Source organism: Myxocyprinus asiaticus, chromosome 22, assembly GCF_019703515.2.
Source record: "Myxocyprinus asiaticus isolate MX2 ecotype Aquarium Trade chromosome 22, UBuf_Myxa_2, whole genome shotgun sequence".
Taxonomy (NCBI): domain Eukaryota; kingdom Metazoa; phylum Chordata; class Actinopteri; order Cypriniformes; family Catostomidae; genus Myxocyprinus; species Myxocyprinus asiaticus.
The window spans coordinates 45,490,534-45,512,611 of record NC_059365.1 but is presented as its reverse complement, the minus strand read 5'-3'; the positions used below and the strand labels follow the sequence as shown (position 1 = coordinate 45,512,611).

The window sequence follows — 22,078 nt, the reverse complement described above, 5'->3', positions numbered from 1 at the left end:
CCGAAGAAGGTGAGGATGAACATTGTGTCTAGTGTTTTTGAGGTTTTTGGAAAAATGTAGCCCTGGTGGAGAGTATTTAAGCATCGGATTAACAGATCGATAGAGGGCGCAGTTGCAGCACTTGGACAGCGCATTGCGCTGTTTGCAGTGTAGTGGGAGTTTGTAGCATGGTCCGAATGACGCCACAGTTGCAGCGCTTGGACAGCACATTGTGCTGTTTGCGGTGCAGTGGGAGGTTTAGTCGCATGGCCCGAAAGACGCCGCAGTTGCGGCACCTGGACAGCACATTTGTGCTGTGTAGGGATGTATTGAGCCAATAGAAAACATGGTAATGTGGTAAACGTAGGGTCTGCGGATGCCTGAACATAATTGTTTGCTAGATTAAATGTTGGGAACATATGTGAAGCAATGTCAGGAAACATGCTTGTGTGTGCTTACGAAAAACATCATTGAAAGTTGGTTTGTCATGAAATTAGAAGGCACTTGAAACTGAGTGCCCAGATCAATACTGTAATCTGATGTATATTAATTTAAAGGAATGGTTCACCCAAAAATAAAAATTTGCTGATAATTTACTCACCCTCAGGCCATCCAAATGTATCCGAGTAAGATTGTTAGGATTTCATTTCAGGCCTCCTACTTTAAGCAATGCAAGTTAATGTACTCAATTTTTTGACACGCTTCCTGACTCCTCCTCCACATGACGCGTGACCTTACCAACGAGCTTACATCATCCCTCTCATGAGCACGCATCACAGAGATGTATGGAAGCGAACATTTGTAGTTAAAAAGTATATAAGTATTGTTTTATTTCTAAAAATAATCAATTGTTTGCGTTCAGAAGAAATGTATTTGTCGACTGAAGTCGTGTGGATTATTTTGATGCACCCTAAATATGCATTTTGGACCATCAAAAAAAGACATTCACTTGCATTGTTTAAAGGAAGAGGCCTGAAATGAAATCCTAAAAATCTTAAATTCTTTTTGATGAAGAAAGAAACTCTTAGATGGCCTGAGGGTGAGTAAATTATCAGCAAATTTTTATTTCTGGGTGAACTATTCCTTTAAGTGTATGGTTTGGAGCTTTGTAGATTGTTTTTAAATGTAATGCGAGTCATTTCATAACTCTGTTATTGGCACAGGGTGACTTGTCTCATTTTGATGAGGACGTATGAAATCGTTGGAGTTTGTGCCTGAGAGTTGGATTTAATAGATAATATAAGAGCACTGTTTGCAGTAGTGTGGTGACTAAAACAAATTGTTTATATTGATGACTTGTAAAAAATTCTACAGAGAAACTGAAATGTATGACAAATGATGATAAATGATAATAATTGGCTCAAGATGGCGCCGAGTATGGCTGCTGCATTATGAGCTCTGACCCAATGTTGCAGTTTTTTGTTTGTTTTATCTACAATTCTTATGTTTTTTGTCTTGGATGTTGTCTGCCTTATTGTCTAGGATAGACAAACAATTTTGGACATTGGTTCTGCAATAGCACACCGAAAATCAGACTTTAAATACCTCTGTTTACCCGCTGTTTACAAACATGACAGCGGAACCCTTTGTCTGGGCAGAAAAGGGGAAGGAGATCCGGCGTTCTCATCAGACTAAAATATCATGCAAATCGACCTCCGCTACCTAGTATTCTACTGGCAAATGTTCAGTCTCTGGACAACAAGCTCTGTGAGCTGAGAGCATGGATCTCTTTCCAATTAGAGATGAGGGACTGCTGCATTATCTGCCTTACAGAAACTTGGATGTCTGCGGAGATTCCAGACTCAGCCATCGAACCCGCAGGGTTCTCCATGCACCGAGCGGACAGAGTGAAAGACCTCTCAGGTAAAAGCATAGGTGGTGGTGTGTTTTATGATCAACAAATCCTGGTGTGATCAGAGGAACGTACATTCTATCAAGTCTTTCTGCTCTCCTGATCTGGAATTTCTCATGCTTCTGTGTTGACCATTCTGGCTACCGAGGGAATTCACAGCGGTCATTATCACAGCTGTGTACATCCTGCCACAAGCCGACACAGACCAGGCACTCAAGGAACTCTATGTAAGTATAAGCAAGCAGGAAACTGCGCACCCTGAGGCCGTGTTCATTGTGACCAGGGACAAAGCCAACTTCAAGTCAATAGCACCGAAATACTACCAATACATCAGTTTCAACACGCGTTGGGACCGAGTTTAGGACCATTGCTACTCTCCCTACCAGTATGGCTACAAATCCCTCCCCCGCCCACCATTTGGCAAATCGGACCACTCGCTTACAGGCAGAAACTGAAACAGGAAGCACCCGCCCTCAGAATGATCCAGTGCTGGTCGGACCAATCAGATTCTACGCTACAAGACTGTTTTGATCACGCAGACTAGGAGATGTTCCAGTCTGCCTCTGATGATGACATCGAGGTCTACGCTGATAGCGTAACGTGTTTCATCAGGAAGTGCATAGAGGATATTTTACCGACCAAAATACGGATCTACCCTAACCAGAAACCATGGATTAATAGCGATGGTCGTGCGGCACTTAATGCGCGGACCTCATTCTGGGAATGCGGAGGAGCATAAACAAGCCAGTTATGCCCTCCGCAAAGCTATCAGAGCAGCCAAACGCCAGTACAGGGACAAGATTGAAGGACAGTTCAACACCACCGACTCCAGAAGCATGTGGCAGGGAATTAATATCATCACGGACTTCAAAGGGAACAAAAACTCTGCCGTGAACACCGCTGCCTCTCTCCCGGATGAGCTAAATACTTTTTATGCTCGTTTCGAGGGAAATAACACCGCCCTCGCGGAGAGAACTCTCACGGCCGAAGCTACAGAGGTTAGTTCACTCTCCGTCTCTGTAGTGGATGTAACCCGATCCTTCCGATGGATGAATATCCGTAAAGCCACGGGTCCAGACGGCATTCCGGGCCATGTCATCGGAGCATGCGTGAACCAGCTGGCTGGTGTTTTTAAATGGACATTTTCAACCTTTCCCTCTCTTTGTTTGTAGTCCCCACATGCTTTGAAACGTCCACTATTGTTCCTGTACCAAAGCAATCCAAAATCACTTGCTTAAATGACTGGCATCCTGTTGCTCTGACCCCCATCATCAGCAAATGCTTTGAGAGACTAATCAGAGATTTCATCTGCTCTGTGCTGCCCGCCTCACTGGACTCACTGCAGTTTGCATACCGCAAGAACCGCTCCACTGATGATGCCATTGCATCTACACTACACCTTGCTCTTTCCCACCTGGAAAAAAGGAACACATATGTGAGAATGCTGTTTGTAGACTACAGCTCAGCATTCAACACCATAGTGCCCTCCAAGCTTGATGAGAAACTCCGGGCTCTGGGCTTAAACAGCTCGCTGTGCAGCTAGAACCTGGACTTCCTGTCAAGCAGACACCAGGTGGTTAGAATGGGCAGCAACATCTCATCACTGACCCTCAACACTGGAGCCCACAGGGCTGTGTTCTCAGCCCACTCCTGTATTCCCTGTACACACATAGCTCCAATGCCATCAAGTTTGCTGATGATACGACGGTGGTAGGTCTGATCACTGACAATGATGAAACAGCCTACAGAGAGGAGGTGCACACTCTGACATGCTGGTGTCAGAAGCACAACCTCTCCTTCAATGTCAGCAAGACAAAGGAGCTTGTGGTGGACTTCAGGAGAAAAGACAGAGAACACAGCCCCATCACCATCAATGGAGCACTGGTGGAGAGAGTCAACAGCTTCAAGTTCCTCGGTGTCCACATCACTGAGGAACTCACATGGTCCGTCCACACTGAGGCCGTTGTGAAGAAGGCTCACCAGCGCCTCTTCTTCCTGAGACGGCTGAGGAAGTTTGGAATGAACCACCACATCCTCACACGGTTCTACACCAGCACTGTAGAGAGCATCCTGACTGGCTGCATCACTGCCTGGTATGGCAACAGCACTGCCCTCAACCACAAAGCCCTGCAAAGGGTGGTGCGAACTGCTAGACACATCATCGGAGGTGAGCTTCCCTCCCTCCAGGACATACAGGTGCATCTCAATAAATTAGAATGTCGTGGAAAAGTTCATTTATTTCAGTAATTCAACTCAAATTGTGAAACTCGTGTATTAAATATATTCAATGCACACAGACTGAAGTAGTTTAAGTCTTTGGTTCTTTTAATTGTGATGATTTTGGCTCACATTTAACAAAAACCCACCAATTCACTATCTCAAAAAATTAGAATATGGTGACATGCCAATCAGCTAATCAACTCAAAACACCTGCAAAGGTTTCCTGAGCCTTCAAAATGGTCTCTCAGTTTGGTTCACTAGGCTACACAATCATGGGGAAGACTGCTGATCTGACAGTTGTCCAGAAGACAATCATTGACAACCTTCACAAGGAGGGTAAGCCACAAACATTCATTGCCAAAGAAGCTGGCTGTTCACAGAGTGCTGTATCCAAGCATGTTAACAGAAAGTTGAGTGGAAGGAAAAAGTGTGGAAGAAAAAGATGCACAACCAACCGAGAGAACCGCAGCCTTATGAGGACTGTCAAGCAAAATCGATTCAAGAATTTGGGTGAACTTCACAAGGAATGGACTGAGGCTGGGGTCAAGGCATCAAGAGCCACCACACACAGATGTGTCAAGGAATTTGGCTACAGTTGCCATATTCCTCTTGTTAAGCCACTCCTGAACCACAGACAACGTCAGAGGCGTCTTACCTGGGCTAAGGAGAAGAAGAACTGGACTGTTGCCCAGTGGTCCAAAGTCCTCTTTTCAGATGAGAGCAAGTTTTCATTTGGAAACCAAGGTCCTAGAGTCTGGAGGAAGGGTGGAGAAGCTCATAGCCCAAATTGCTTGAAGTCCAGTGTTAAGTGTCCACAGTCTGTGATGATTTGGGGTGCAATGTCATCTGCTGGTGTTGGTCCATTGTGTTTTTTGAAAACCAAAGTCACTGCACCCGTTTACCAAGAAATTTTGGAGAACTTCATGCTTCCTTCTGCTGACCAGCTTTTTAAAGATGCTGCTTTCATTTTCCAGCAGGATTTGGCACCTGCCCACACTGCCAAAAGCACCAAAAGTTGGTTAAATGACCATGGTGTTGGTGTGCTTGACTGGCCAGCAAACTCACCAGACCTGAACCCCATAAAGAATCTATGGGGTATTGTCAAGAGGAAAATGAGAAACAAGAGACCAAAAAATGCAGATGAGCTGAAGGCCACTGTCAAAGAAACCTGGGCTTCCATACCACCTCAGCAGTGCCATAAACTGATCACCTCCATGCCACGCTGAATTGAGGCAGTAATTAAAGCAAAAGGAGCCCCTACCAAGTATTGAGTACATATACAGTAAATGAACATACTTTCCAGAAGGCCAATAATTCACTAAAAATGTTTTTTTTTATTGGTCTTATGATGTATTCTAATTTTTTGAGATAGTGAATTGGTGGGTTTTTGTTAAATGTGAGCCAAAATCATCACAATTAAAAGAACCAAAGACTTAAACTACTTCAGTCTGTGTGCATTGAATTTATTTAATACACGAGTTTCACAATTTGAGTTGAATTACTGAAATAAATTAACTTTTCCACGACATTCTAATTTATTGAGATGCACCTGTATATACCAGGCGGTGTGTGAAAAAAGCTTGGAGGATCATCAGAGACTCCAGCCACCCGAGCCATGGGCTGCTGTCACTGCAACCATCAGGCAGGCAGTATCGCAGCATCACAACCCGCACCAGCTGACTCCATGACAGCTTCTTCCCCCAAGTAATCAGACTTTTGAACTCTTGATCTCTCAGAATCAAAATACATCAGCACTGCACTTTATTAATCTTATTATCTCACACTGGACTGTCATAAATTATTTTCTCTTAACAACACACTGGCAATTGACTATCAACCGACAGCCTGAATGTCAATACAGCACATACAATCTACTGTATATTTTATTTATACTATTTTTTATTGTATACTGTGTATTCTATATTGTGTGTGTGTGTATGTGTATTCTATATTGTGTGTATTGTATACTGTACATTGTATATTATTGTTTGTGTATTGTGTTGTGTAATTATGTTTATATTAGATATATAAATTGTGTTGTGTAATTCTTATGTTTATTGTAAATTAGTATATGTCTCATCACTGTCATGAATGCTATGTTGCGCAGAACTGCACCCAAGACTTTCACCCACTGTTGCACTTGCGTATATGGTTGAGTGACAGTAAAGGGATTTGATTTGATGAAAGTGCAAAGCCGAATCATCTGGTGTTGGTTTAAACCCATTACTTTCAAATCGGGTGGAGTGTGAGATTATGACGGATTGTTTAAATGCTTTAAAAGTCATGCAGCAATTAGGTTCTATGGTCGACCTTGTTAAGAGTTTGTAATCCAATGATTTGATAGTCAGTTCAACTGATCACAATGTATAGTCAGGACATTAATAAAGTAAAAAATTACTATTACAATTTGAAAAACAAATTTCAGAACTTAAACTACTTCAAAGAGTTCTCATCAAAAAATCCTCCAGGTGCAGCAATGACAGCTTTGCAGATCCTTGGCATTCTAGCTGTCAGTTTGTCCAGATACTCAGGTGACATTTCACCCCACACTTCCTGTAGCACTTGCCATAGATGTGGCTGTCTTGTCGGGCACTTCTCACACACCTTACAGTCTAGCTGATCCCACAAAAGCTCAATGGGGTTAAGATCCATAACACTCTTTTCCAATTATCTGCTGTCCAGTGTCTGTTTCTTTGCCCAGTCTTTGAGTCCCCTGTTCACTGTGTAAAGCATTATGAGTGTAGTGTCAGAAAAGCGCTATATAAATGTAACATTCATTCATTCACTCTAACCTTTTTTTTTTGTTTTTCTGTTTCAAAAGTGGCTTTTTCTTTGCAATTCTTCCCATAAGGCCTGCACCCCTGAGTCTTCTCTTTACTGTTGTACATGAAACTGGTGTTGAGCAGGTAGAATTCAATGAAGCTGTCAGCTGAGGACATGTGAGGCGTCTATTTCTTAAACTAGAGACTCTGATGTTCTTATCCTCGTTTAGTTGTATCTGGGCCTTCCACATCTCTTTCTGTCCTTGTTAGAGTCAGTTGTCCTTTGTCTTTGAAGACTGTAGTGCACACCTTTGTATGAAATCTTCAGTTTTTTTGGCAATTTCAAGCATTGTATAGCCTTCATTCCTCAAAACAATGATTGACTGATGAGTTTCTAGAGAAAGCTGTTTCTTTTTTGCCATTTTTGATCTAATATTGACCTTAAGACATGCCAGTCTGTTGCATACTGTGGCAACTCAAAAACAAACACAAAGACAATTCTAAGCTTCATTTAACGAACCAAATAGCTTTCAGCTCTGTTTGATATAATGGCAAGTGATTTTCTAGTACCAAATTAGCAATTTAGCATGATTACTCAAGGATAAGGTGTTGGAGTGATGGCTGCGGGAAATGGGGCCACTTTGATGAATAAAAGTACAATTTATTTCCATAAGTGCAAAATCTGTACATTATTCCAAACTTATGGCCGCCAGTATATATATAGGCTAGTTTAACTATTTAATAGTATTAAGAGTGTTAATAGAGTGTATATAGAGAACCAATATTTTTTTCTTGTGCTTTTAAGAGATTTTTTATATGGCTCTAAAGAACGAAACTGAAAAAATGTGATACTCTACTAAACTACAGAACCGTTTATTTAATCATGTGGATATTCCATGTTTTGTTCACAGCTCATACTGAACGTAAAAGGCCAGTTTATGTAATGTGACTCATTCTGATTTTTGAAAACAACTGTTAAATAAAAAGCTGAAAGGGAAAAAATAGAAAGTAAAAAATGCATTTTGAAGAAACTGAAAAAAAAGAAATTGGAGGACAAGATGCTCTTTGAATTGAAAATCGAATCGAGGCCAGTGAAGATTCAAACCTCTAGTGGTAACACTAATGTATATATAAAAAATACACTATGCTGCCAATATTCAGTATATATTTATTGTGTATATACAAATTAAATTCAATGAACAAACCATAAGATTATAAAGCACAGACGTTTATTCACACCACCAGACTAAAATGTAAACTAATGAGTCATTTTTATTTAGCAATATTGATTACTACAGATATTGAAAATACTGTATATTTTTTTATTAACTTTTTAATTAACTACACTCCAAATGAAAATAGTAGGCAGTCTTTTGTTTTACTTGCATAGGTGTGCTTGCTTCAGTTGCTTTCTGTGTATCCTTCATGATCTGACCATCATTTCGCTGCTCTAAACACCAGCATTTACTTCATACAGACAGCATCATTGCAGATGTTTTGTAATATTATGACCAAATCAGACCAGAAAACTTCTGAATGAGAGAAGTTTACATTTATGTATGGTGGGGGTGTGTACTTGCTGGTCACACATCAGACAAGCTGGCGTACAGAGATGAATCATGGATAAAATATATGTATATGTCTGTGAAAGTTAATTTGGAAATATTTCAGCTGACTTAAGACCTGTATAAATATTTTCTGAGACTTGGCATGGATTATAAGCAATTATTGACGTTTTTCTTAATTTTGTTTCACTTGTGTTTTTCCATTCACCATCATTGTTTTGAAGGAAGTGTCACATGACCAAACAGATCTATTGTCACTCTGCTGTGTTGAGTCTAACAGTCTTTAGCCGTGATTATGTTCACAATATAACACAACCTATATAGTCACTAGTCACATCTTCTTGCTTAAATAAAGTTGAAAGTAAGCATGCAGCACTCACGGTTGTAATGATCAATGGGTTGCTCCATGTCCTGAGCTCCATCTGTCTGCAGCTCATCTGTTTTTTTATAGTAATAATCCTGATCCGGTGGACCAAATCGCTGAAATAAAACACAACATAACCTTGCAGAAAAGATCATAAATGAAAGGTGATGTGTAATTTTTCCAGTGTTAAAATATTTGTCCTATCCTATTCTAGCTTCATATGCATAGACAGCTATAAGTAAACCATTCGTAGGTTGATTTCCCAAAAAAGTGTAAACACTGTGGGGGGAATTCCTGTCAAGTCATTTTTATTTGTATAGCACTTTTCACAACATGCAAAACACATTTCAAAGCAGCTTTACAGAAAATTATGCTATAACAGAAAATTAAGCTGTAATGTGCTAAAATCTTTTTTTAATTTTGCGGTTTAAAAAACGTGATTGTAGATTATACCTTAAAAATAAGGAAACCAGGCTTATGGGAGCATGTATATAATGCCAATATTAGTTATCCATGTGAATTACAAGTCATGGTTTAAATTAGTAAACCAAGTAGATGCTGGTGGCCAATGTTTAAATGAAAGAATTTTGTATGAACTCTACCTCTAAGACTAAATGTCTTTGAAGTCCATCCTGAATCAACTGTGCAAGTGCACACAGATGCATTGTTGTTTGTTATATGGCTAATGAAGGCTAGGCAATTAATTTATTGTATATGTATTCCATTTTAAGATAGTGAAGTCCATCCTATGACCAACATGATGCAGACAGAGGTCAGTGAGGTGCATCGCAGTCTGGCTGGAAGCTTGTGGCAGATAATTTCAGCTGAAGTCCATCCTAAATCCAAGGTTCAGGTAGTGGCCAGTGAAGTGGCAATTTACCAAGAAAGAACTGCACCCAGTAAAAGTGCTGTTTATGTGTATGCACTACAGTAAATGTTGGTTTAGGGCACAATTCACTAAGGAATTACACAGATTAGGTAAAAGCACTCACAAAATCTATGCTGAACACAATTTGCATGGCGCAATTCTGATCGCTATGCGCTATATAGTGGAGGATGCAGCAGATTGCGATTTGATGTCTCTGCCGGGACTGTACAGCACCACTACTGTGATCCAGACACCTGAATCATCTCTTTAACATGCAGAAAAGTGTGTCTGCACAGAAAAGTATGACAAAAATGTAATTTAAAAATTCAAAGCGCAGTGCTATTTCATTAAAGTAGATTACAGGTGGTTAGTATTCAGCAGGTTTTTATTCAGGAGCTATTGTTTTTTGAGCAGCCGTCCAGCCTAACACAGCAACATTGGCTCAACCAATGGCATGAGTTTGGGGTGGATTCGGAAAGCTAATGTTTATTTTTGCAATTACAAGTAAATTGCAAGTTTGGTAGTGCCACAGAAATGACAAAACTTTATCTTTTAATACAACCTGATTCATTGGGTCTCATTTATTTAAAAAAATATGTACAAGGTGTGTACTCAAACAAAGTTTCCACCGGAAGTACGTATAGATATATATATAAATAAAAAAAAAAAAAATGTTTTCGCATTATTCAAAGCAAGGAAACACATGCCCATCTCCATATTAAGGCCTTCCACACAACCTTACATATATAGCCATTCGTCACTCTTTGCAAACGTGTCCTTGCACTGAGAGTATGCACAGCAAGATCTTCGAATAAAGCCAAGTGTGCCATTTTCAAAATTAGTTGAAACAATAAACCCCTTTTATATAGGCTTAAGGTCAGTTTGCACTTCTGTGTAGAACCTACGGCATAGGCTCCGCGTATTGGTCAACACTTTGGTTTGCATTTATAGTTCTGCATTGGTGTGTCTGCATCGTTTTGTGAGTACACAGCCAAAATGCTACTGTATTGAGAAAAAAATGCCTTCATTTCTGAAATAACTGTACATTTAACAAATAAACAATAATGAAATTTGTGTATTCAAAAGTATTGATTAAATTATTGAAGAATTAAAAACTGGTTCATCAAAGTATGTACTATTTAGGTAGGCTATATATTATTTATTATACATGTTGCCTGCCATGAAGAGAGTGAATATCAGGCATATACTGTATGCTTGCTTTTGAGTCACTTAAATAATAATAAACAAATATTATGGCATACTTTGATGATCTGTGCTGAAAAAAATTATCAAATTATAAATAACTGCTTTGTTGACCAACACACAATGGGTGTCGTTTTAAAGCTTATAATCTTTACAATGCATTTAGGCAAAATATCCAACTCTGAACAGATTTATTTTAATCTGCTGACAAATTAGAAGTGTTCCATTTTATAACTTATGAAATATGATTATTTACTGTACTGTACACAGTAAACTTAAATGTGTATTTTATCATTTATGTCATTTGTTCATGACATAAACAGAATATAAAAACATCATATGCTCACAAAAAATGAAACAAGTCCAAACACAAAGTGACATGATAAATGATTAGTGGATACATACGATGCAAAGATAAAATAATCTACGGCACAGGCTACGGCGTAGGCTACGCTGTAACCACCGTAGATATGCATAGGCTATGTCATATAGGTGCGACGCAGAAGTATAAATCGGCCTTTAGACTACACCCACCTAATTTTACTCTGCTACTCTGCAATAACTAAGTCATATTAGTGGGTCCCTTAGTTATTTAATTTTCTAATTATGTTACAAGGAAAATGTATACTTATCATATTCCATGTTTGGTTCCATAAGGTGTCAGGTGTCTGTTATTTTTGCATTCATATGATTTCAGTTGGTTCTAAATTTGATCATTTAAGGCCACGTCCACACTAATACCTTTTTCGTTTGAAAACACTTGTATTTTTTGACAGCAAAAACTGAGCTTTTCGAAAACACTCTCCCAAGTGGATAAATTTGAAAATGCGGTTTTCACGTTGTAGTGTGTACATATATATAAATACGATTATTAGCCCTATTTTATCATCATTACATTGGCTACCTGTTAAATTTCATATTCATTTTAAAATTCTGTTTACTACGCACAAAGCTTTGAATGGTCTAGCTCCACAGTACTTAAGTGACCTTCTGTCACGCTATATTCCATCACATTCATTATGATCGCAAAATTCTGGCCTGTTAATAGTTCCTAGAATATCAAATTCCACAAAAGGAGGTAGATCCTTTTCCTATTTGGCTCCTAAACTATGGAATAGTCTCCCTAACACTGTTTGAGATGCAGACACACTCACTCAGTTTAAATATAGACTAAAGACTTATCTATTTAGCCAGGCATACACCTAATTTATCCATCAACTCACAATTAGGCTGCTTTAGTTAGGCCTGCCAGAACCAGAAACATTGATCATGATCTGTAACTCTGCAATAAATTGAATGGCATCTATGCTAATATTATTCTATTTGTTTCCCTGTCTCAACCTCAGGACTTCTATCCTGAGGTCACCAGAACCGGCTAGATCCAGCTCCATTCCTGCTTCGTGTTGGACTCCACTGCTACGTGTCTCTGAGTGATGACGACTAATAGCAGCCGGTGCCAGCCAAACATCACTTCAGAGGATGAACTGATGCCAACTCCAACCATAAGACATGGGATACTTCATATGCCATTGTCTGAACCTTGGACTTAGGATAGACCTCACCGAAATTACCGGCCGGTTGAACTGCGATGCACCTCACTGATCTCTGCCTGCACCACCTCGGTCTAATGATGGACTACACTCTTGAAATGTAATACATGGACTATCAATTAATTGCCAACAAAACCCTTCATCAGCCAACTAACAAGGACAACTGCATCTATGTGAACTTCTGCAGTTAATCCAGGATGGACTTCAAAGACATTAGTCATTAATCTTACAGTTCATAAAAAAATCTTTGTTTAAACACTAACCCTTAACACTTACTTAGTTTAATAATTTTAAACCATGACTTGCACTGTACATAAGTAATATTGGCATTATATTCATGCTGTTTAGCCTGAACACTTCGCACTGGCCAACACAGTGAGCCCGGTTTCTCCCAAGGTTATTTTTCTCCATTAACCAACATCTTATGGAGTTTTGTGTTCCTTGCCACAGTCTCCTTCGGCTTTCTCACTGGGGTTATAAATACAATTATTATTTAATTACTTATTTTTAACACAATTCACAATCATATTTAATCAAACTACACAATGATGACTCTAAGACATTTTAGATATTACAGTTTCATTTTCTGTTAATGCATGATTTTCTGTAAAGCTGCTTTGAAACGATGTGTGTTGTGAAAGGTGCTATACAAATAAAAAATGACTTGACTTGTACGTGGAAGATGGGGATATCTGAGAACGATGACGTATTTGTAGTCATGTGACACAGTTATTTAATATATTCAACCCAAAATGATCAAGATGGCAGCCCACATTGTAGCGGCGTTATTATGCCTGTTATTCACTTTGAGAGCACTGTTAAAAATAAATGTTACTTAGTACAACTATCACAGTGCATTCCTTCATAGGCGATTCAAAGTCTACTCAGAATTGCTGTCTGGCGACGAAACACTAGGACAATTGCGTTTCAGCCCGTACATGGAACAGTGATTTTTTGCATGCGCAGTAAGGGGATTTAAGCGTTTTCAAATGTTTTGGTGTGAACAAGCAAATTTTGAAAAATGCTTGAAAATGGCAGTGTGGACGGAGAGCGTTTTGATAATGAAAACGCCATTTTCAAATGTGTCCGGAATAATGTGGACATAGCCTAAGTGTGAACTTAACAGATGAATCATGATTTCTGTATGATAATGTTCACACACTGGTTTTACAAGTGTGCATGCGGTTAGTGAATGAGTCCCATTATCTGTGAAAACACTGTTAAAAAGAAAGTATGTAAAGCAAAAAATATATACAGCTGCAAGAAAAAGTATGTGAACCCTTTGGAATTAGCTGGTTTTCTACATTAATTGGTTCTAAAATGTGATTTCATCTTCAAAGTCACAAGTATAGACAAACACAACATGTTTAAGCTAACAACACACAAACAATTATAATCTTTCATGTCTTTATTGAACACATCCCATTAAACATTCACAGTGCTGTGGAAAAAGTAAGTGAACCCTTGGATTTAATAACTGGTCAATCCTCCTTTGGCAGCAATAACCTCAACAAATCGTTTCCGGTAGCTGTGGATTAGACCTGCTCAACATTCAGAAGGAATTTTAAACGATTCTTCCTTACAGAACTGCTTCAGCTCAGCCATATTTTTAGGATATCTGGTGTGACAACAACTTACTATCAACCGACAGCCTGAATGTCAATACAGTACAATACAACCTACTGTACATTCTATATATACTATATATACTTTTTTTTATTGAATAATGTGTATCTATAGTGTGTGTACTGTATACTGTACATTGTATGTTATTATTTGTATATTGTGTTGTGTGTAATTATGTGTATATTAGACTTCAAATTGTGCTGTGTTAATTTGATGTTATTGTAAATTGGTATATGTCTCATCACTGTCACAACTGCTATGTTGATCGGAACTGCACCCAAGAATTTCACACACCATTGCACTTGTGTATATGGCTGTGTGACGATAAAAGTTATTTGATTTGATTTGATTTTGATTTGAATGACTCTCTTGAGGTCATTCCACAGCATCTCTATTGGGTTAAGGTCTGGCCTCTGACAGGGCCACTCCAAAAAGTGGATTTTCTTTTTTTAAGCCTTCTGTAGTGGATTTACTTCAGTGTTCAGGGTCATTGTCCTGCTGCATCACCCAACTTCTACTGAGCTTCAGCTGGAGCACAGCCACCTTGACACTATCCTGTAGGATATCTTGATAAACTTAATTAATTTTTCCCTCAATGATGGCAAGCGGTCCAGGCCCTGAAGCAAATTAGCCCCAAATCATGATACTCCCTCCACCGTACTTCACCAATGGGATGAGATTTTCATGTTGGTATGCAGTGCCCTTTTTGCACCATATATAGTGCTGCGTGTTCTTCACAAATCACTATTCAACCTTAGTTTCATCTGTCCACAAAACATTTTCCCAGTAGCGTTGTGGAGTGTCAAAGTGGTCTTTGGCAAACTTCAGACGTGCAGCAATGTTTTTGTTGGAAAGCAGTGCCTTCCTTAGTGCTGTCCTGCCATAAACACCATGCCCGTTTAATGTTTTCCATATAGTAGACTCATGAACAAAGATGTTAACCAGTTCCAATTATTCCCTCAAGTCTTCAGTTGTCACTTTAGGGTTCTTTTTACCTCATTGAGCATTCTGCAGTGTGCCCTTTGAATCATCTTGGCTGGATGGCCACTTCTATTGAGAGTAGCTACAGTACTAAATCATCTCCATTCATAGGCAATTTGTCAATTTGGACATATGAATATCTAAGCTCTTCAAGACACTTTGTAACCCTTTCCAGCTTTATGCAAAGCAACTATTCTTGATCGTAGGTCTTCTGAGATCTCTTTTTTGCAAGGCATGGTCCATGTCAGCAGATGTTTCTTTTGAATAGCAAACTCAAAATGTTTGAGCGCTTTATATAAGTCAAAGTAGCTCTAACCCACCCCTCCAATCTCATTTCATTAATTGGATGCCAGGTTTGCCAACTCCTGACTCTAATTAGCTTTTGTTGATGTCATTAGCCTAGGGGTTCACATACTTTTCCCAACCTACACTGTTAATTTTTGAATTATGTATTCAATATGTACAAGAACAATACAATAATGTTTGTGTTATTAGTTAAAACAGATGTTTGTTCTCGTTATTGTAACTTGCATGAAGATCAAACCCGATTTTAAGGCTAATTTATACATAAATGCAAGTAATTCCAAAGGGTTAACATACATTTCTTGCCACGGTATATGATAAATATATGATAGTAAACATAATATATGATTAATCAGTTTTACCTTATCGGGCCACATGAAACTAACAAAGAGGATCATAGGAAGGCCCACAGTGAAGACATAGACACCCCAGAGCCATGGCCGTTTGACTGCTGCCACCAACAGCTTTTCCAACATTCCTAGCTATAAGAGAACAATGTAAGTTAATGTTCAATGAAAAGTTATTTCTCAGTATTAAACATATTGGTATGACTTTGTTGATAAATGAAACATTATGAAGTTTGATCAAATGAAACTTCTTTCTGACAGCGACTTGATAATCTGCATTGATATTCTGGCCGTTCTAGTTACACACTATTAAATTTAGGGCTGCCCCCTAATAGTCGACAAAACATTAGTCGATGAGAAGAGTCTTGGTCAACCAAGTTTTGATTGGTCAGTTGGTCGCAAAAAAAAAAAAAAAAAAAAAAACTTCCACAGGAAGTGGCAAAGTCACGCAGTCAGTGATGGACAGACATGATAATTTACATGGCATGTCCATGCGGTAATTAAATAGTCACGTTCAAACCGAGGAACACCGGTATTACCACTGGTTGGAAGCTAGGTGGTACTATGGGGTAATTTTCGTTAAACAGGATTAGGGTTAAGCCTACACAATAAAGCAAGACACCTTGATTTCAAATTTGAACTTTCTTTTTTATATATTTTAATAAAAAATTCTAATGAAACTGGAAAAAAATAAGTGCAATTAAAATGTGTGTTGTTCAACTTTTTGAAAGATGGCTTTACAACAGTTGTGAAGGGCAACATCTCTCTGGCAAAGAACCTAATTCATCTGTGCATTCTCTACCAGTCGGGTATTTCGTTGTCTGGAAAAACACATCATGTGTGTGAATAAATTTGTTTTGTTCGCTCCTTCACGATATATATATATATATATCGCAATATCCAATTACATCGGCAACCCCCTGGCTGAGGGATCGGTGAATATATACAGTATATATATACACGATACTGTTCTTGCAAAAAAAAAAAAATTCAGAAGGCAGAAACAAAGAGTGAGAACCTTTTACATGCGCGTGTTCCACGAGACTGCACGCCTCTGTACAAAAGCGTGTCATACATGCGCATAGACGGCCTTTCTGTCATCTGTTCTAAATAATATAATAAAGTATGTTTCTTCAAGCATGTGTCTATGGGCAAATTATTTGTAATATTAATTTGATAATAATAATAGCCTAATAATAAAAATAATTTAATACATTAATGGGAAAACAAGCCAAATATCATCTTGACATCGTCAAAGGCATCAGCTGTCGGCGATCACTCGATAGTCGATCCCCGAGATCATCGTCTGTCGACACAAACCTAATGTGCATTTTTCTGTCTATAAATTAACAAAATGTTCAGACAGTCTCCTTGCTGGTTTTTCCGACACATTCCGAATCATTACCACTTTTGCCGGTGTCGATGCGGCTCGCTTCGTGCGTGCACTTGTAAAATTTATAGGCTATTTTAAAGACAAATTATTATGGTTTAGTATTTCTCTGTAATGTAGAACAGTGTTAGCAATGTTACTTACAACATTCTTTGTCAGCCCTGGAACTCAAACTATTTTCTGACCCCCCCCCCCCCCCCCCCAAAAAAAAGAATATATTTAAGTAATATTATAAACGTGCGACAACTAGTTGACTAATGGCTTAAACTAACGACTACTAGTCGACTAGGAAAATCTTTGGTCGGGGGCAGCCCTAATTAAAATGCAGCATGGGACTTTTTAGCACGGTGGGGTGCACAACACACAATTTGATAAATCAATCAAAAGATGTAAACTTAATGGAAATAAACCACATCACAATGAAATTAGGCAGCAACACTCAGCTGAGCACCAGTTTGAGCAGGCTGGGAAACCAGCGATTCAGGTTTTAGATAGGGTTTTTTTTTGTTTAGCAGGGATTACACAATTAGGAAATAATGTACAGAAAAGCCACAGCAAATTGAGACTGAGCCACCATATAATGGATATTTGTTTGCTTTTCTGATTTTATTGTGTTATGCACTTCTGGGCCACCATGGTTAAGCCACTGCTTACTGTCTGCCTCTGACCCCATGTGTCTTCTGTCCAGTGGCTGGCAACTTCCAAATTGTCACATAGCAAAATGTTGTCAAACATCACATCTCCAGTGAGGGACCACAACTCAAAGCCTACAGCAGTGACAGGGCTCATTCTGAGTAGCTGAGCATCCTCAAAGTGTTCTCCTTTGTTTCCCTAATGTTAATCAATCAGTAAAACACATATACTAATCAGCAAATGTGACAGCATCATTTTCACCGACATGATAAAGTGGATGTATTGTTACCCAAAAAAGTCATAATAATTTTTGTTTTTTTTTAAAGTGCACCCTCACTTTATCATCAGGGCTGCTGCTGGGCTCTTTCTTTGGCTTGTTAGAAGCAGGATTAAGGGTCAAGAACTCACAGTCTGAAGCTTCAGTAAAAGCACTGCACTCTCCGTCAACATAATTTGATCTGTACAAAGAAGTGCACAAACATAATGTGTAATAAAAGCGTACAAATTATTACACATTATTAAAGCATGCTTTGGTTGTCCAATGATTTTTTTAACAAACAAACTTATTCATGTAGGCCAACCTTCAACATATTATATTGTTTTGTGTTGTTCAAATACCTATAAAAATGCTTAGGATACTGACGTACAATCAAATACACAATAATACGCAATACAATATTTTGAATCCATATTGGGTAAATCACAATAACGCAATTTCATGTGTTGTTATGTATAATCAGGGTTGGGCTGAATACTAAATACTCTCTCTTAAATGTATTCAGTAGTGCTGTCAGTCTATTAAAAATTTTGAATTGGATTGTTTATTCGGCTCCCGCTTCCTCCTTTGAAGAAAGAAAGTTAGAGACTTGTCACAGTGGTGCTGAAACCGGTGATTAGGAGGTAGAAAACACTGTCATTGAGTCCTCGCCGCTGGCCGAAGTGTTCAAGACCCTTGCCGGCATCCACCAATCACAACATCAGGCTCTGCTTGACCTGCATGTGGAACAGGACCAGTGATTCCAGGTGCTCCTCCAGGCGCAAGCGGAGGACCGGCAGGTGCTACGGATCTTGGTACACAAGGAGGGGTCATCAGTCGCGACACCGGCCCCATCTATGACTGTTCCACAAGCCACTCTCAGGAAGATGGGACCTCAGGATGACCCGGAGTCTTTCATCGAGCTCTTTGAGCAGATGGCTGGAGCATGGAACTGGCCGAGTAACAATGGGCAGTCCGCCTACTGCTGCTGTTGTCCGGGGAAGCCCAACTCGTGGCCCAACAACTCCCGGCGTCAAACCTCCTGGTGTACAAGGACTTGAAGAAAGCCATCCTGCAGTGTGTTGGCCGCAGCCCAGAACAACATCGGCAACACTTCTGCTCGCAGATGCTTGGCGAGCACGGCCGTCCGTTCGCATTCGCCCAACAGCTCCGTGACACCTGTCGAAGGTGGCTGCTGGCTGAGGAATGAGTCGCAGAGGGAGTGCTCAATCTGGAGCAGTTCATCGCCCGGCTACTGAAAGGAATGGTGGACTGGGTCCAGTGCCACCGCCCGGAGTCGCTGGATGAGGCGGTCCAGCTGGCTGAGGACCATATGGTGGTATATTTGGGGCTGATGAGCCTTCTTCATCTCTCTCTCCCCCTCTTCTACCTCCCCCTTTCCTTCCCCTGTTCCTTTTCCCCATAAACAGGGAATTCCTACCCCAAACCGGTTCCCCAGCCGTTTTGCCCCACGATGGAGCTGGAGACATTGGTCCAGGTCCCCGATGTGCCACAGACCGCCCCCGATCGAGCAGGAGCATACCAGATACCTGTGAGTATTAAGGGGGATACATATCAAGCCTTGGTGAATTCAGGTTGTAATCAAACCTCCATTCACCAAAGCTTGGTTCAATCCGATGCTTTGGATACAAGCCGGTGGGTGAAGGTAAGGTGTGTGCACAGGGATATCCAAAATTACCCAGTAGTGACAATCATTATTCAATTTTGGGGGCAAAAGCATAGTGTCGAGGCTGAGGCTAATTCCCGCCTCACCCATCCACTAATCTTGGAAACGAATTGGCCGGCATTTACTACCTTGTTAAGGGGAATGTGTGAGGATGGGTCCTGCAACAAAGTGTATCGGTGTGTGGTGTGTGACTTGCTGGCTGGGGAGGTGGAGCCATGGCATCTACATCAGTGCCACATCAGGAGAATGTAAGGGAGGAGGAAGTCTCGGCTTCCCCAGCCCTTAGAGGATTCCCTGCTGGGGATTTCCCTCTGGAGCAGACACGAGATGAGACCCTTAGGCACACCTTTGATCAAGTGAAAGTGATTGATGGTCAACGCCTCCAGCCAGACATTGCACTCGCATATCTATATTTTTCAATTATTAAGGATCAGTTGTATCGAGTGATGCAGGACACAAAGGAGGATACAACCCAACTGTTAGTACCGAAGAGCCATCAGGAAATGTTATTCCAGATGGCTCATTATAATCTGATGGTGGGCAGGGAAAAACACTAGACTGTCTGATGGCTCGTTTCTATTGGCTGGGCATTCGCGGGGATGTTCGCAGTTGGTGTGCGGCATACTGTGTATGTCAGTTTTTTCTTTATCCTTCTCCCACTTCTTCCTTTAAAGAAAAAAAGCTAGAGACTTGTCATATGAGATTAATCGCATAATTTTTTTAAGTTAATCACGATTAATCGCAGATTTTGTAAGTGCTTAAATTTGACACTATATACTATATACTTCTTTTCCTGTAATTTATTTCCATCTTAGGAAAGAAAACAAAATAAATGTAACAATGTAATGCTTTATTACAAATTTCTAAACAAAACCCACAGTATAAAGATTAAAAAATGCACTAAAATAGCACCATTTCATGTAACAATAAACGTTTCCCAAAGTCTAACTGGGAGTTTGACTAACTGACAGAAGTCCCCACATAGGTTGAATTTTCATTGCAATGGGCATTAAATCTCTGAAACTCAATTCCTCCACAATCTCCTGGTAAACTGTAGCTATACGTTTTGTTACAGCAACCGTGAAGCTGCGTTAATAATTTGCTTCACACGAAGAGCGCTTGCAGATAAAAATGTCTCATTCTGCGTTTTGGTACTTGGCATGCTTCTCTGGTATTTAAAATGCGCATTTCTTAGGCTGAAAAATACTTGATTTCTGTCAGAAAACCCATCTACCACCACATTCTTAGCTCCTGTTATATACTGGATATCAAAATCAAATGGGGCCAACTGTGCCACCCAGCATTACTCGCAGGTGTTCAACCTGGGCTTGGTCAGGATGTACTTCAAAGGATTGTTATTGGTACACACACTGAACATGTGACCATGCAATCAATGGCTAGATTTATTACAAAATGCCCATTTCATTGCGAAAAATTCAAGGCAATGTGCTGGGTATTTTACCTGAGCACGTGAGGTTTACTGGCAAAAGCTACTGGTCTTTGTAGAGTCTTTGACTTTACAGACTTGAGGCCTCTTAAGACTCTGCTTGTTGTGCACAGCAATCTGGGAAGACTGGACACCAATGCTTTCTCCAGCATGCTCAGTATCTTATCCATCATGTCCCCTTCATGGGTTGCAGTCATCATCACCTTCACTCACTAAAGTCTTAACACTTGTGTACTACAGGATGCCACACCGCACACCTCAGGACCAACAGCCATATCTAATCAGAAATATCATTGAGAGATCTTTACTTGGGAAATTACGATTGAACATAACAGCGGTCTCCATGCTCTGATTTGGCAATGTTCTGCCCTCATTTTTCTAAAAGACTAATAAATTATACCGAATAATAGAAAAAAAATTCTATAATGAACTATATCTAAAATCACAGCGCAATGATGAGCCTGTGAACCCAATATGACTAAAGTGTAAATTTTATGATAGAAAAGGCACATGGTGTGTTTTCAAGCTCAAATCGGATGCCGCGTTGCAATCTCTATTTATTGTGCGTGACTCAGAAAAAAATATTTGTTAGACTGATTATCCAAAAAGCACAAGGATAAAGCGATGTTTTAAATAAACATGAATAAAATTGCAATGCCATGGTGAGTCTGTAAAGCCAGTATAACTATGACTAGTATAAACTTTATGAATGAAAATGTGCACAGCCTGATCTCAAGATCAAACCAGATGGCCACGTTGTGTGCAGAGACACAATGATTTCAGTCATCTCCTGGAATATCTGAAGGCAAACATGGCCAGTTAGAAGAGGTTAGAAGTTAGATTTCAAACCCCTTCATTCTAAACTCTACTTGTCCTTATGAAAGTTCACCATTGTTCTTTCATTTTTTAACAGTGACATTTGAAATATTAATGACATAACTACATTGATGGCTCTTCATTACCAATGGTTAGGTCAATGTAGATGGTCTTTCTAGAAAATAAACTATAGTTATGAAAAAACAAACATTCTAAACACATTAAGAAA

General features: G+C 39.6%; 1 protein-coding gene across 2 annotated transcripts in view; it reads right to left on the bottom strand.

The window, feature by feature from the left end:
- si:ch211-274f20.2 (calnexin) overlaps nucleotides 1-22,078 on the bottom strand; it is a 65,386-nt gene that overhangs the window by 5,716 nt on the left and 37,592 nt on the right. For both annotated transcript variants that reach the window (XM_051650342.1, XM_051650341.1), the window contains exons 8-11: nucleotides 17,981-18,101; nucleotides 17,665-17,841; nucleotides 15,636-15,755; nucleotides 8,759-8,858 (exon numbers count right to left, since the gene is read on the bottom strand). In XM_051650342.1, the coding sequence (XP_051506302.1) occupies nucleotides 8,759-8,858; nucleotides 15,636-15,755; nucleotides 17,665-17,841; nucleotides 17,981-18,101 (518 nt within the window). The remainder of the gene's footprint in view (nucleotides 1-8,758; nucleotides 8,859-15,635; nucleotides 15,756-17,664; nucleotides 17,842-17,980; nucleotides 18,102-22,078) is intronic.